General features: G+C 48.7%; 1 protein-coding gene across 2 annotated transcripts; it reads left to right on the forward strand.

Moving 5' to 3' along the window:
- The first annotated feature begins 606 nt into the window (after positions 1-606).
- On the forward strand, positions 607-10,612 carry LOC137446765 (NELL2-interacting cell ontogeny regulator 1-like). 2 transcript variants are annotated; one of them, XM_068149720.1, is made up of 4 exons: positions 607-711; positions 3,062-3,204; positions 5,259-5,347; positions 10,104-10,612. In XM_068149720.1, the coding sequence occupies exons 2-4, from the start codon at positions 3,081-3,083 to the stop codon at positions 10,173-10,175; spliced, it is 285 nt and encodes a 94-aa protein (XP_068005821.1). In that variant the 5' UTR covers positions 607-711; positions 3,062-3,080; the 3' UTR covers positions 10,176-10,612. The 2 variants fall into 2 exon arrangements, with proteins under 2 accessions (XP_068005821.1, XP_068005820.1); XM_068149719.1 differs by lacking the exon at positions 607-711 and adding an exon at positions 896-973.
- The last annotated feature ends 2,344 nt before the right edge of the window (positions 10,613-12,956 follow it).

Raw genomic sequence — 12,956 nt, forward strand, 5'->3', positions numbered from 1 at the left:
GGCGTCCTGCGGCCCCTGGGCGCATCCCTGGCAGGCTGTCTGCGGCCCCTGGACGCATCCCTGGCAGGGCGTCCTGCGGCCCCTGGGCGCACTCCTTGCAGGCTGTCCTGCAGTCCCTGGGCGCATCCCTTGCAGGCTGTCCTGCGGCCCCTGGGCGCATCCCTTGCAGGCTGTCCTGCGGCCCCTGGGCACACCCCTTGCAGGCTGTCCTGCGGTCCCTGGGCGCATCCCTTGCAGGGCGTCCTGCGGCCCCTGGGCGCACTCCTTGCAGGCTGTCCTGCAGCCCCTGGGCGCATCCCTGGCAGGGCGTCCTGCGGCCCCTGGGCGCATCCCTGGCAGGGCGTCCTGCGGCCCCTGGGCGCATCCCTGGCAGGGCGTCCTGCGGCTCCTGGGCGCCCCCCTTGTAGGCTGTCCTGCGGCTCCTGGGTGCATCCCTGGCAGGGCGTCCTGCGGCTCCTGGGTGCATCCCTGGCAGGGCATCCTGTGGGCCCTGGGCGCATCCCTGGCAGGGTGTCCTGCGGTCCCTGAGTGGAGTCCCGTGGTGTTTCCTGGTTCAAAATAAAGCAGGTATAATTTGTCATGGTTGTTTTCAGGTGCTAGGGAAGCAAGTTGCTTGCATCAGGCACCGCATCCAGCTTCAGGAAAACCTTTCGGCAGACTTCAAGGGAGATGAATCAAAGGGCCCAGCTTTAGAAGGCTTGCCTAGAGCAGGTAGGTTGCTGCTGGCACTCACATTTCAAAGCAGAGATCCTTCCCCAGCCCTGGAAGAGGCAGCTTGTTCCTCTTTAAATCTGTGCTGTATGCTGCAGTGCTCTGCATTGTTGCCATGGCAGAAATCTCCCCATAGTAATAACCTCTTTCAGAGAAGGTTAAAAAGAGACAGTGCACATGCTCAGAAATGCTGCACTTGTTCTGGGAGCAGTTTGCAGCGGCCATTTCAAAGAGACCATCACAAAGACCAGGCAGAGATCAGGTACTGGCATTTTTTTCCTTTGTTAGAGGGGGTGACTTTTCTCTTTCACAGAAGTCGATGCGCTGCTCTGTGTCTGCTCCCAAGTGCACTGCAGGGAGAGACCATCCTGGCATTCCTCACAGGGACTGGGGGCAGTAGTTAGATGAGGTCTGAGGTGGGAGCAGTTGCTGTGTGCAAGGGCTCACATCCAGGGCTTAGCTCTTGCTGGGGTGGGTGTTGTGTAAGGTGCCCTGAAAAAGTTTAACAGCAAATCTGCTTTGTTTGGTTGAGCCTTTGCAGCACTCAGAGTCAGCTGTGAGAACAGCCCCTGCTCTGCTGTGCAGGAGGCTCCTGCCCTAGGTGCTCTTGAAGGAGCCTGGTGTTATCCTCATTTACTGTTACTTGGAGACACTCTGCTGCATCCCATTGCAAAGCTGGGTGTCTGATGGCACTTGCTTTGATTGCAGATCACCATGAAGTACAACAGAAAAGCCAAACTGCTTGGTCTGATTTTAATCTATTTTAAGGATTGTGGAAATCAGCAAAAGGATCACATCAGATCACTTGTAAATGGTAGGAGGAATAGGAAACACCATTCTGAGGTTATAGGAATTACATGAGCAGGGCTTTTTTTGGTTTGATGTGGGTCCAAATATAGCTATGACTCTACATATGTGTGTGTCTATTGCTTCTGACCCCTCCCCTATTCCTCTGCTTAGGTTGAGGTGCAGATTAAGGAGCTGGGTGTGATGCTGCTCCTTCCCTGGATGCTGCAAGTGCTTGTGCAGAATCTGCAGCCTCAGATTAGCTGTGTCTGAAATGATGGCTTGCAGATAGTGAGGAGCAAGCTTGTTCTCTTCTGTGTTTGTGGCAAGATGGGGAAAACCTTTTTTTTTTCCCTTCCTCCTTCTCTTGCCCTTCAAACACAAACTGTGCTGGGCAGTGCTGTACTCCTGCATTCAGTACATAGAATGGCTTAGGTCAGAAGGGACCTCAGAGATCATCTACCTCATGCAGATTTGATGCTCTTATGCAACATCCTCTGCTTAGTGTGCACCAACTTAGAAGTCAAGAAGAGACAGATTGTTATCCTGTGTTCCCAGCTTTAACTAAAGAGAGATTTTTGTGTGCATTTTACTGTGCTGCTGCAACTTAACCTTATTAGATTCTTTCTCTCTTCCATGGGAATGGCCAGGGCAGAAGGTAAACTTGGCTGAACCAAGGGCCATGCTAGCAGTTTACCAGCAAGCTTGAGGCTTGGATTGAAATCTCTAACAGACAGTTGCAGCTTGAGCCAGTCCAAGTTCCCTGTGATCTGAAGAGTTTACCTGTGGGATCAAGAAAACACTTCATCTGCAACCTGTGTACTTACCCAAACACTGTACCTCTGTGTGAAGGGGAGTTGTTGCTGCACCAGGCTGTACCTACCTCCATGGTGTGGCCTGGCTTGATGCTCAAGAACAAATGGATGGCTGGTTTGAAGCCCAGATTACAAGGGGAAACAAGGTCTAAGAGTTTTGTTTTACCACAAGAAGTTCTAGCTATGAATTTTTGGAGGTTTAACAACCTCCAGCTATTTCATGAGGGAGTAAGGGTTGATGGCCAGTGTAATGTGTGGTTACCTTTGGTTATAATACTTGTGAAAAGATGGTGCATCACTAAAGAAAGCCAGAGGTAAAAGCCTCCTTTCCAGGCTCTGGTCTAATTTGGCCAGCTTTGTAACCCCTGCATTTCTGACCTCAAAGCCTAGCAGTGGAGCAGCTGCCCAGATTCATGGACTAGTCTGGGGCTGAGTAGTTAGAAAAAAGCCTGGAGACACAGAGCAGGCAAAGTTGCTGGCATCCTGCTGTGGAAGTGAAACCAAAAACTGTCTAGGGACTTCCAGTCTTCTCCTTCATGACTAAGGGCATTCTCTCCCAGCTGGGGTTTATGTGCACTGCTGCAAAATTACAGAGAACTTTTGTCCATGCTCTACGTCTTCTGATACATTTTCCTCTCTCAAGGGAAGACTGCCAATGCTTCCATCAGCAGGAACATGAAGTTCTGTGTAACACAGCCCTTGTATCTGTGAAGCTCCTCACTCACTTGTTCATGTCTCTTGATAAACAGAGAAGCACCCAATCCCAAGATGCTGGCACCCTGCCTGCTGAGAAGAGTGGTCCTCACAGTTCCTTTAGTCCTTCTGGTTGCACTGCTTCTCGTGGAGCCTCTTAGATCTGACCAAGAAGCAGGAACAGCCATACCAGCTGAAAGTATGTACCACCCCCCTCTCCCACCCAGATGAAAGTATCTACCACCCCCCTGTCATCTCCTACAGCTTCTGCTGTTCTTCCAGTATTGCAGGAGTTCATATGTCCAAATAACTCACACTATTTTAGACATATCATGCTCATGTTGTTCTAACCCCTTAATTTCATAACATATCAGTGCTGGTTTTCTCCTGCATCCAAGGCTTTTCACTCTTACCTTTGTTTTCTACCTGTTGAAATCTGCCACTGCTTTGCACCTGTTCCTTTTGTCCAGCTCTTTCATTGTGTTGGTCCTTTCTGTGCCAGGAATCTCTCTGTTTGCCTTTCAGAGACACTGAGATTTGCCTTTTTTCAACTGCTATTGACTGTTGATGTCATCTTTCATTCTTGGTAATAACCACAGGATTAAAATCAGTAGGTCTCACTAAAAATGCTCACAGTGAAGATGCCACTTTGTCAACACCTAGCCTTGCAGCCTCCAGCCACCTAATTCTCCTCTGCTGGTCTGTGTTGAGTTTGTTTTATGTCATGAACATAAGGACAGGGCCTTGCACCAAGCTGTCAGTGTGGAGAATGCTGCCCTCTCCTTTGGGCTGGTGTGAATGGGACAACACTAAGGTTGGGTGGTGGTACAACAATGAGAGAGGAGGCCTTTAATTCTGCCCAGGGTTTATTTTTTAATCTCTTTGTTTTTCTTAGCCAGTTGAAGAATTTGACAGGCTCCTCTTCTCCAGCAGGCAGGATTCCTGGCTGCTGGTTAGCACAGAGATGATGAGCTGGGAGTAATGAGTCAAATATCAAGGAGTTGCAAAATAGGCTGATAGACACTGCAGGGTTTTCCAGCACCACTCTAGCTTTCATCCTTTCTTCCTTACCAGACCCCAAAGAACAACCTAACACTGTGCTCAGAAGTTCTCACTTGCCAAATATGAAGTTGTCAGGGAGGCAGAAGGCACCAAGGAGCAAATAAGAGCATGTGCAGAGCCTGCTGATTTGAAGGCATTCTGTCATGTCTGTATTTGTTCTCACTGCTACTATCATCCAGGGCACAGCTTTCTGCTAGGTGATGATCAAGGCAGAGCAAGCCTCGTGACCTTCAGTCTGGGTACCTAGATAGGGAGTACTGGCTTCAACACTGCAATTAGTCCAGCATGCAGCAGCTCTGCTTATCAGCAGTGCCTCCTAATGACAAGGCATCATGTTTATCTGCTGCTTACTTCACTAGCTTTGGACAAAGCTGTCTCAGCCAAATGCAGAGGGTAAGTGATCTGTCTGTGATGTGCTCAATTTCATTCCCTTAGCTTTCTATGTAGAGCTCAAGTGTGTGAGATTAGGAGACAAGATTTTGCAGGGAACAGGTTCATGGATTCCTAGGGAGTTTTTGACAGGCTGAATCACAGAATGTTAGGGGTCTCTCTAAACCACAAATAATCTGTCAGCACATTCAGAATTATTAAGAATCATTTTGGAAGTACCTGTTTCATAGTATGTTAGGGCTTGGAACAGACCTTTAGAGATAATCCAGTCCAAACCCCCCTGCCAGAGCGGTATCACCCAAAGCATGTCACACAGGAACACATCCAGGTGGGTTTTGAATGTCTCCAGAGATGGAGACTCTGCAGCCTCTCTGGGCAGCCTGTTCCTGTTCTCCATCACTGAAGATCAGGTTGGAAATGCTTCACCAGGGTTGGTGGAGCAATATGAAAGCCTTCAATTATGGGTTTAGTGTTTCCACACTGTGAGCTGTGACAAGAACAAGGGGAACAGCAGTAAAGGAGGAAGAAGGTTTTTAATGCAGATTTGTTGAAGTCCTTCCTAAGCCATTGAGAAACTGAGTCTCTGTGGTTGCTGTGGTCCATCCTGTTGGTTGATGCTGCAGCCATCATGATAGACCATTTACAATACCCTGGGCTGTTGAAGAGTCCTTGCATCAGTGCTCACTCTGTGGACTATTTTCAGTATCTCTTCCTCATACTCACTGTTTATTCCTTTGACTTACTACCTGATGAAATATTGCCTTGACAGTTTCCTAAAGGCTCTACTAAACCCTCTCCTAGGTCGCCCCTGTGTTGACTGCCATGCATTTGAGTTTATGCAGAGGGCTCTGCAGGATTTAAAGAAGACAGCCTACAACCTAGACACACGGGTGAGGAATCATTCCTTTTCTCTTTGCTTGTTGTTAATATGGGAAACAAAATGCTGTGCATAAAGTTACAGCATCACAGGACGGAAGGTGTTGGAAGGGACTTCTGAAGATCATTGAGTCCAACCCCCCCCATGCCAGAACAGGATCACCAGGTCACACAGGAACATGTCCAGATGGGTCTTGAAAGCCTTCAGAGGTGGAGACTCTACCACCTTTCTGGGCAAGCTGCTCCAGGGCTCTGACACCCTCAAAGTAAAGAAGTATCTCTTCATGTTTAGATGGAACTTTCTGTGTTCAAGTTTATGCTCATTACCTATTGTCCTGTCACTGGGGACCACTGAGAAGAGCCTGTCCCCATCTTCCTGACACCTACCCCTCAGATATTTGCAAGCATTAATGAGACCCCCCTCTCAGCCTCCTCCTCTCCAGGCTAAACAGCCCCAGCTCTCTCAACCTTCTCCCACTTGAGAGATGTTCTGGTCCCCTCAGTATGTTTGTAGCCCTGTGCTGGACTCTCTCTAGTAGATCTTTGTCCTTCCTGAGCTGGGGTGCCCAGACCTGGACCCAGTACACAAGTAAATGTCAGCTTAGTTTAGTTTAGTTGATAGGTGGTGTTGGATGATGGGTTGGACACGATGATCTTGAAGGTCTCTTCCAACCTGGTCTGGTCTGGTCTGGTCTGGTCTGTTCTATTCTATTCTGTTCTGTTCTATTCTACTCCTGTTCTGTTCTGTTCTATTCTATTCTATTCTGTTCTGTTCTGTTCTATTCTTTCTATTCTGTTCTGTTCTATTCCTATTCTATTCCTGTTCTGTTCTGTTCTGTTCTAGTCTATTCCTATTCTATTCTAAATAAGACGAATAGATTTTGCAGGAGCCAGTTAACTGTGCTGTCCTCTAAGGTGAGGTTGGCTAATTACATTCCATCTCTTCATGCAATCATCTGTGGATATTGGGGTATCAGGGCCACTAGAAAGGTTAGGTAAGGGTGGACTGAAAGTCCTCAGCCCTCTGTCCTTCTCCTGCTCAGTTCCAGCCCTTAGCACTGCTGCTCATTCCAAATGCTGAGTACACACCTTTGTTTTTGTGTTAGGGAGAGGAAGGGGAGAGCATCATTTATATTTATTACCTAAAAAGAAACAGCCAGTTCAAACAAAAAAACCTGCTAAAATAAAACCCTCCCTGCACATGCTTCTGCCCCTGGGGGGAGGCTAAGGGAGGAAAAGTCACCTCATAAGGATTTTTTACATTGCTCTGATTCTATAAGGATGAAAAATACCACAAAGTAGAGCAGCACAGGGAACAAAACTTCCCTGGCTTGCAGTCAGCGTAGAGAGTTTGCCAAGGTTTGTATCTTCCTTCTGTGAAGGAAGTTGACTCTGTCTCTTGCTACTGCAACCTGCAATCTGTGCCTAGCTGTATCCCAGCTGCTGTCAGATAGTGGTGTCTGAGGGGTGGCATTTTCCCCACCTCCTGGGTGTCCTTTAGCTGAAGGGCTCTGTCTACAGTCCTGCACAGATCTGGCAACAGAAGGCACTCCAACTTCCTTTGCTTTTCTAACCTATGGTCAAGGTTGTTCACAGTTCAAAGCCTGTGTTCTGACTTCTTTGAGGAATGGTTTGAGGTAGCTCCAAGCAAGGCCTGTGAGCACCTTCCACATGGGGACAGGCTGAGAGAGCTGGGGCTGTTCAACCTGGAGAAAAGAAGGCTCCAGGGAGACCTTAGAGCAGTCTTCCAGTACCTGAAGAGGGCTGCAGGATAGCTGGAGAGGGATTTTTTACAAGGGCTTGTAGTGATGGGATGAGGGGCAATGGATTGAAGCTGGAAGAGAGCAGATTTAGATTGGCGCTTAGGAAGAGGAGAAAGTTCTTCCCAGAAAGAGGAACTGGCCATTGGAATGTGCTGCCCAGGGAGGTGGTGGAGTCACCATGACTGGAGATGTTCAAAAAGGGATTGGATGTGGCACTTGAAGCCATGGTTTAGTAGTCATGAGGTGTTGGGTGACAGGTTGGACTTGGTGATCTTTGAGGTCTTTTCCAACCTTACTGATTCTAAGAAATTCTTTCCTGTGAGGGTGGGGAGACACTGGAACAGGTTGCCCAGGAAGGTCATGGATGCCCCCTCCCTGGAGGTGTTTAAGGCCAGGTTGGATGAGGCCTTGAGCAAGCTGCTCTAGCAGGAGGTGTCCCTGCCCATGGTGGGGGGTTGGAAGTGGATAATCTTGAAGGTCCTTTCCAACCCAAACCATTCTAGTATTCTGGGATGTTTAGGGGAAACTAGAGGTGCAGGAATGAAGATGCTTTGCATTGTGACATGTTACAGCAAACAAACAAACATTCCAGCAGAGCCAGCTTGGTGGGTAGCACATTTACAGTTAAACAAAATCTGTTCAATAATTACAGGTCAAATGACTTCTTCATGAAGAAATCTCCATAATGAATACATCTGCTGAGCACTGTGTTGCAGCCCAGACAAGCTGTGCAGATGGTGCTGTGAAGTGGTTCTAGCACAGCTTTTCCTGCTTTTACAAATCTATGAACCTTGCACCAGGATTTCTAAATCTTGAGTCAGAAATATCTCAGCCACTAAAAATCTTCTCTTGTTGCCTGGCTGTGGCAGTGGCCTTTCTGATAGCAGCTACAGCTGGCAGACCAAGAGGAGATTTATCCAATACAGCTCTTCAAAGCAGGATCCCCACTAAAAGCCCAACACAGCTAAGAATTCTGCCTACATATCCCAAAGACTTCTACAGAGTTTCAGTTCTTTGTTTTATTATTCAGCTGTGGCCCAGTTGGATGTAAAGTGTGACTCTTAAGACAATTACTTGCAGCCACAGACATATTTTACACTTGACTGTTTCAGTCTGTTTTGCTGCTTAGTGGGACAAATGTTTCAGCCCCTGAAAATACAATTCCCTTTGTTAATATTCCCACTGGAGACACTAATTTCCTTGAAAAACTCTCTTTTGTTTGCAGGCAAGATTTTGAGGTGATGACTAAGCACTGCTAAAGTGTCTTGGAGGGGGAGGGATTCCCAAAAGCTTAGAGAGGAAATTGCCATTTAATTCCTCCTGCAGATCTTAGCCTGCACTTCTGTAGAGGGGAAAACACAAGGGCTTTGTTGCACAGGTCAAGAGTTTTCACACTTCATTTGGCCCTGTGTTGATCTACCTGGTGTCTCACAAAGCAAACTGACTCGAGCATGGGGCACATACCTTTGATGGGGGCCATAAGACTGTGTCTGGTTTGGGTTAGAAGGGATCTTAAAGATCATCAAGGTCCAAACCTCTGCCATGGGCAGGAACACCTCCTACTAGACCAGGTTGCTCTAAGCCCCATCCAATTTGGCCACTTTGTTCCTTATTGCTTTCTGAACTGCCAGTGGTTGTTAGGGATGTTAAAGCACATTAAGTTAGATGCCCCTATGAAGGTACCAGCAGAGGCTTGAGAGTGTTATTAAAGATCTAGAAGATGGTAAGCAGCCCTGGGGCTTAGCTCCAAAGCTGTTGGCACTCTGTCAACCTCCCTTATTCAGACCATTACGAACGTCAAGGAGATGGTTAGAGGTTGGTGACTGAGTGTCCTTTAGGTGATTAGCAAAGTCTGATCAGATCTTTCCAGTCTTGCAGTGTGCCTGAAACAATCAAAAGTGACACCTGATTTAATACAGAACCACAGGGCTGTGCCTACTGATTTATCATCTGGGAGAAAACATCCTGACCGTCTGAGCTTTTCCTCTCCTGGGAAAGCAGGTGGTGAGCAGGATGCTTCAGCCCAGCTCTGCTCTATGTGCTTTTAGCTGCTGTGGGTCAATGGATAGCACAGCTTTTAAAGCACAGCTTTAAACACATGGCAATCCCACCTCATACAAAAAGCCACAAGGCAGGCAGATGAAGGATGGATTTCACTGGTGTTGAGAGCTGCTAACCTTCATGATTCATAGAATGGTTTGGGTTGGAAGGGATCATCCACTTCTAACCCTTCTGCCATGGGCAGGGACACCTCCCGCTAGCCCAGCTTGCTCAAGGCCTCATCCGACACCTCCAGGGAGGGGGCATCCACAACCTCCCTGGGCAACCTGCTCCAGTGTCTCACCACCCTCAGTGGAAAGAGTGTCTTCCTCATCTCCAGTCTAAATCTCTCCTTTTCCAGCTTCAATTCATTCCCTCTTGTCATGTACAAGCCCTTGTAAAAAGGCCCTTCCCAGCTCTCCTGTAGCCTCAGTCAGGTACTGGAAGGCTTCTTTAAAGTCTCCCTGGAGCCTTCTCTTCTCCATGCTGAACAACCCCAACTCTCTCAGCCTGTCCCCACAGGGAAAGTTCTCCATCCCACTGATCATTTTTGTGGCCTCCTCTGGACCCACTCCAGCAGGAGTCCTTGTTTAGTGTAGCTGGTTACACTGGTGGGGATTCATTTAGTGAGGGCACTTCACACAGCTAGTGCGTCCCACGGTGATAAGGAGAAGTCCTCTCTTGGATCAGACTGGTTTCCAAATACAGCTGCAGCTCACAGTAGACAGTGGAGATCTGATATTGGTGTCAAACAGCTCTGTTCTCTATCATACATCTGTTGAGGATGATCTCCTTATGTTGATGAACCCCACTTCAACTGAGGGACCTTGCTTTGTTGAAAGTCTCTAAACACAACCAATTTCAAACCTTAGGACAAAAGTACAATGGCATTTTCTTTGGCTCCTAATCAGCTTTACAGTGCTGACCCTTATCTCTTGCTGCTGCTTTTGCTCTCCCCCTCTTGCAGACAGAGACTCTGCTTCTTCAAGTGGAAAAGAGAAACCTTTGCGACTGTGTCACTGCAAATCTGCTGAACTGAATCCTGGAGGCCACCTGAGGAGCATCACTGCTGAGTGGTTTTTCAAGTGCAGCTGTATAAAACACAGCCTTAATGGAGTTCATGTGGCTAGCATGTATGCCCTGAGGGAACTGGGGGGGCTGTGTCTTCTGTATTTGTCTGTTGTGCTTTGGTGTTTTTTTTTAAGAGTACCCTCTTTTCACACCCAGTGGGTTGCCAGGAAGAGCTCAGGTCAGTGAAGCTGTCACTTGTGGGGGAAACATTTGCCTGCTTTAACTTTATATCAGAGCCAGGTGGAACCCCCAAGGTAAATGTAGCCAGTGGTGCTCTGGAGATACCTGCAGCTGGGTTTTGTCTCTAATATGAACATCTCTCTGTAGCAACTCACCCAGTTACACTGAGACAGGGAACTGTGCTCTCTGTAGGCTTTGCCTGTCTATTAAAGATGATGGAAGTCCTTTCCTGTCTGTTGTCTGCACTCTGACCACCTTCAACCACACTGCAGTTCTCCCAGCTCTAAAGAGGTACATCAGGAGTTGGGTGGTGCTGACATTTAATGTCAAATCCAGAGCAGCTTTTGAGCAAACCTGAGTTCAATTAGGCAAGTGATACTGGCAGCATCTGCCCTTTGCTGTGGCTTCTGCACTGAGCCTGGTGAAATGCAGCAGTTTCCTTTCCATAAATCCCAGCAGACTTTAGGTTGCAGTGAGGTTGGGGGTCAGTCTGGTGTCCCTACTCAAACTTCTCAGCCTAAATCAGACTTGGGAGGGAGAGAGTATGTTAGAAAAAAGCAGTAGAAGAGAAGGGGTTGGTCTCTTCTCCCTGGTATCAGGTGATAGAAGGGGAGGAAGTGGCCTGAAGTTGTGCCAGGGGAGGGTTAGGTTGGAAATGAGTTGAAATTTCTTTGCTGCAAGAGTGGTCAGGCATTGGAACAGGCTGCCCAAGGAGGTGGTGGAGTCACCATCCCTGGAGGTGTTCAAGAAACCTGTGGGCATGACACTTGGGGACATAGTTTAGTGCCCAGGGTGGTGTTGGGTTGATAGTGGGACTCAGTGATCTCAGAGGGCTTTTCCAACCCAAACAGTTCTATGATTCTATGGTACCAGGTTTAGTGAGGTTCTAACTATTCAGCTCTTGATCACAACTTAAAAAGATGACCATGGTTTCATAGTTTCATAGTTTCATAGTTTCATTCAGGGTTGGAAGGGACCACAAGGATCATCTAGTTCCAACCCCCCTGCCATGGGCAGGGACACCCCACACTAGATCAGGCTGGACAGAGCCTCATCCAGCCTGCTCTTAAACACCCCCAGGGACGGGGCCTCGACCACCTCCCTGGACAACCCATTCCAGGGTTTCACCACTCTCATGGTGAAGAACCTCCTCCTCACATCCAGCCTGAATCTCCCCACCTCCAGCTTCATTCCATTCCCCCTAGTCCTATCACTACCTGATATCCTGAGAAGTCCTTCCCCAGCCTTCCTGTAGGCCCCCTTCAGATACTGGAAGGCGACAATTAGGTCACCTCAGAGCCTTCTCTTCTGCAGACTGAACAGCCCCAACTCCTTCAGTCTGTCCTCATAGGAGAGGTGCTCCAGCCCTCTGATCATCCTCGTGGCCCTTCTCTGGACACGTTCCAGCACCTCCACATCCCTCTTGTAATAGGGGCTCCAGAACTGGACACAGTACTCCAGGTGGGGTCTCACCAGGGCTGAGTAGAGGGGGAGGATCACCTCCCTTGACCTGCTAGCCACACTTCTCCTGATGCAGCCCAGGATCTGATTGGCTTTGCGGGCTGCAAGTGCACACTGAGAGCTCATGTTGAGCTTTTTGTCCACCAGCACCCCCAAGTCTCTCTCCTCAGGGCTATCCTCCAGCCAGTCACTGCCCAGCCTGTATTTGTGCCTGGGATTGCCTCGACCCAGATGCAGGACCCTGCACTTGCTCTTATTGAACTTCATGAGGTTGGCCTGTGCCCACCTCTCCAGCCTGTCAAGGTCCCTCTGGATGGCCTCCCTTCCCTCCAGCGTGTCTGCTGCACCACACAGCTTGGTGTCATCAGCAAACTTGCTGAGGGTGCACTCAATGCCACTGTCCATGTCCCCCACAAAGATGTTGAATAAGACAGGTCCCAGGACTGATCCCTGAGGGACTCCACTTGTCACTGGCCTCCACTGGGACATGGAGCCATTGACAGCCACTCTTTGGGTGCGGCCATCAAGCCAGTTCCTTATCCATCTAGTGGTCCACCAATCAAACCCATGTGTCACCAGTTTGGAGACCAGGATGTGGTGTGGAACAGTGTCAAAGGCTTTGCTCAGGTCCAGGTAAACGACATCAGTTGCTTGCCCCTCATCTATTAATTTTGTCACCTGCTCATAGAAGGCCACCAGGTTGGTCAGGCAGGATTTGCCCTTGGCAAAGCCATGCTGACTGTTCCCAATCACCTCTTCACTATTCTTTTGAGCGAGTAGTGACTCCAGGAGGATCTGTTCCATGATCTTTCCAGGCACAGAGGTGAGACTGACTGGCCTGTAGTTCCCTGGTTCCTCCTTCTTGCCCTTTTTGAAGATGGGGGCAATGTTTCCCCTTTTCCAGTCTGTGGGGACTTCACCAGACTGCCAGGACTTTTGAAATATAATAGAGAGGGGTTTAGCAACCTCATCTGCCAGTTCTCTCAGTACCCGTGGGTGTAACCCGTCGGGTCCCATGGACTTGAACACTTTCAGGTTCTTCAGATGATCACGAACCTGATCTGCACTTACAATGGGCAGTTCTTCCTCCCCGTCCCTGGCTTTGACT

Source organism: Melanerpes formicivorus, unplaced genomic scaffold (genome assembly GCF_026170545.1).
Source record: "Melanerpes formicivorus ecotype bairdi unplaced genomic scaffold, bMelFor1.0.p_v2 SCAF_18, whole genome shotgun sequence".
Taxonomy (NCBI): domain Eukaryota; kingdom Metazoa; phylum Chordata; class Aves; order Piciformes; family Picidae; genus Melanerpes; species Melanerpes formicivorus.

Bases quoted from the DNA above. Each gene is read 5' to 3' on its own strand.
- LOC137446765 (XM_068149720.1), top strand. From the start codon at position 3,081: ATGCTGGCACCCTGCCTGCTGAGAAGAGTGGTCCTCACAGTTCCTTTA. The intron at 3,205-5,258 runs GTATGTACCACC...ACCCTCTCCTAG, and splicing joins AACAGCCATACCAGCTGAAA to GTCGCCCCTGTGTTGACTGC. The intron at 5,348-10,103 runs GTGAGGAATCAT...CCCCTCTTGCAG, and splicing joins CCTACAACCTAGACACACGG to ACAGAGACTCTGCTTCTTCA.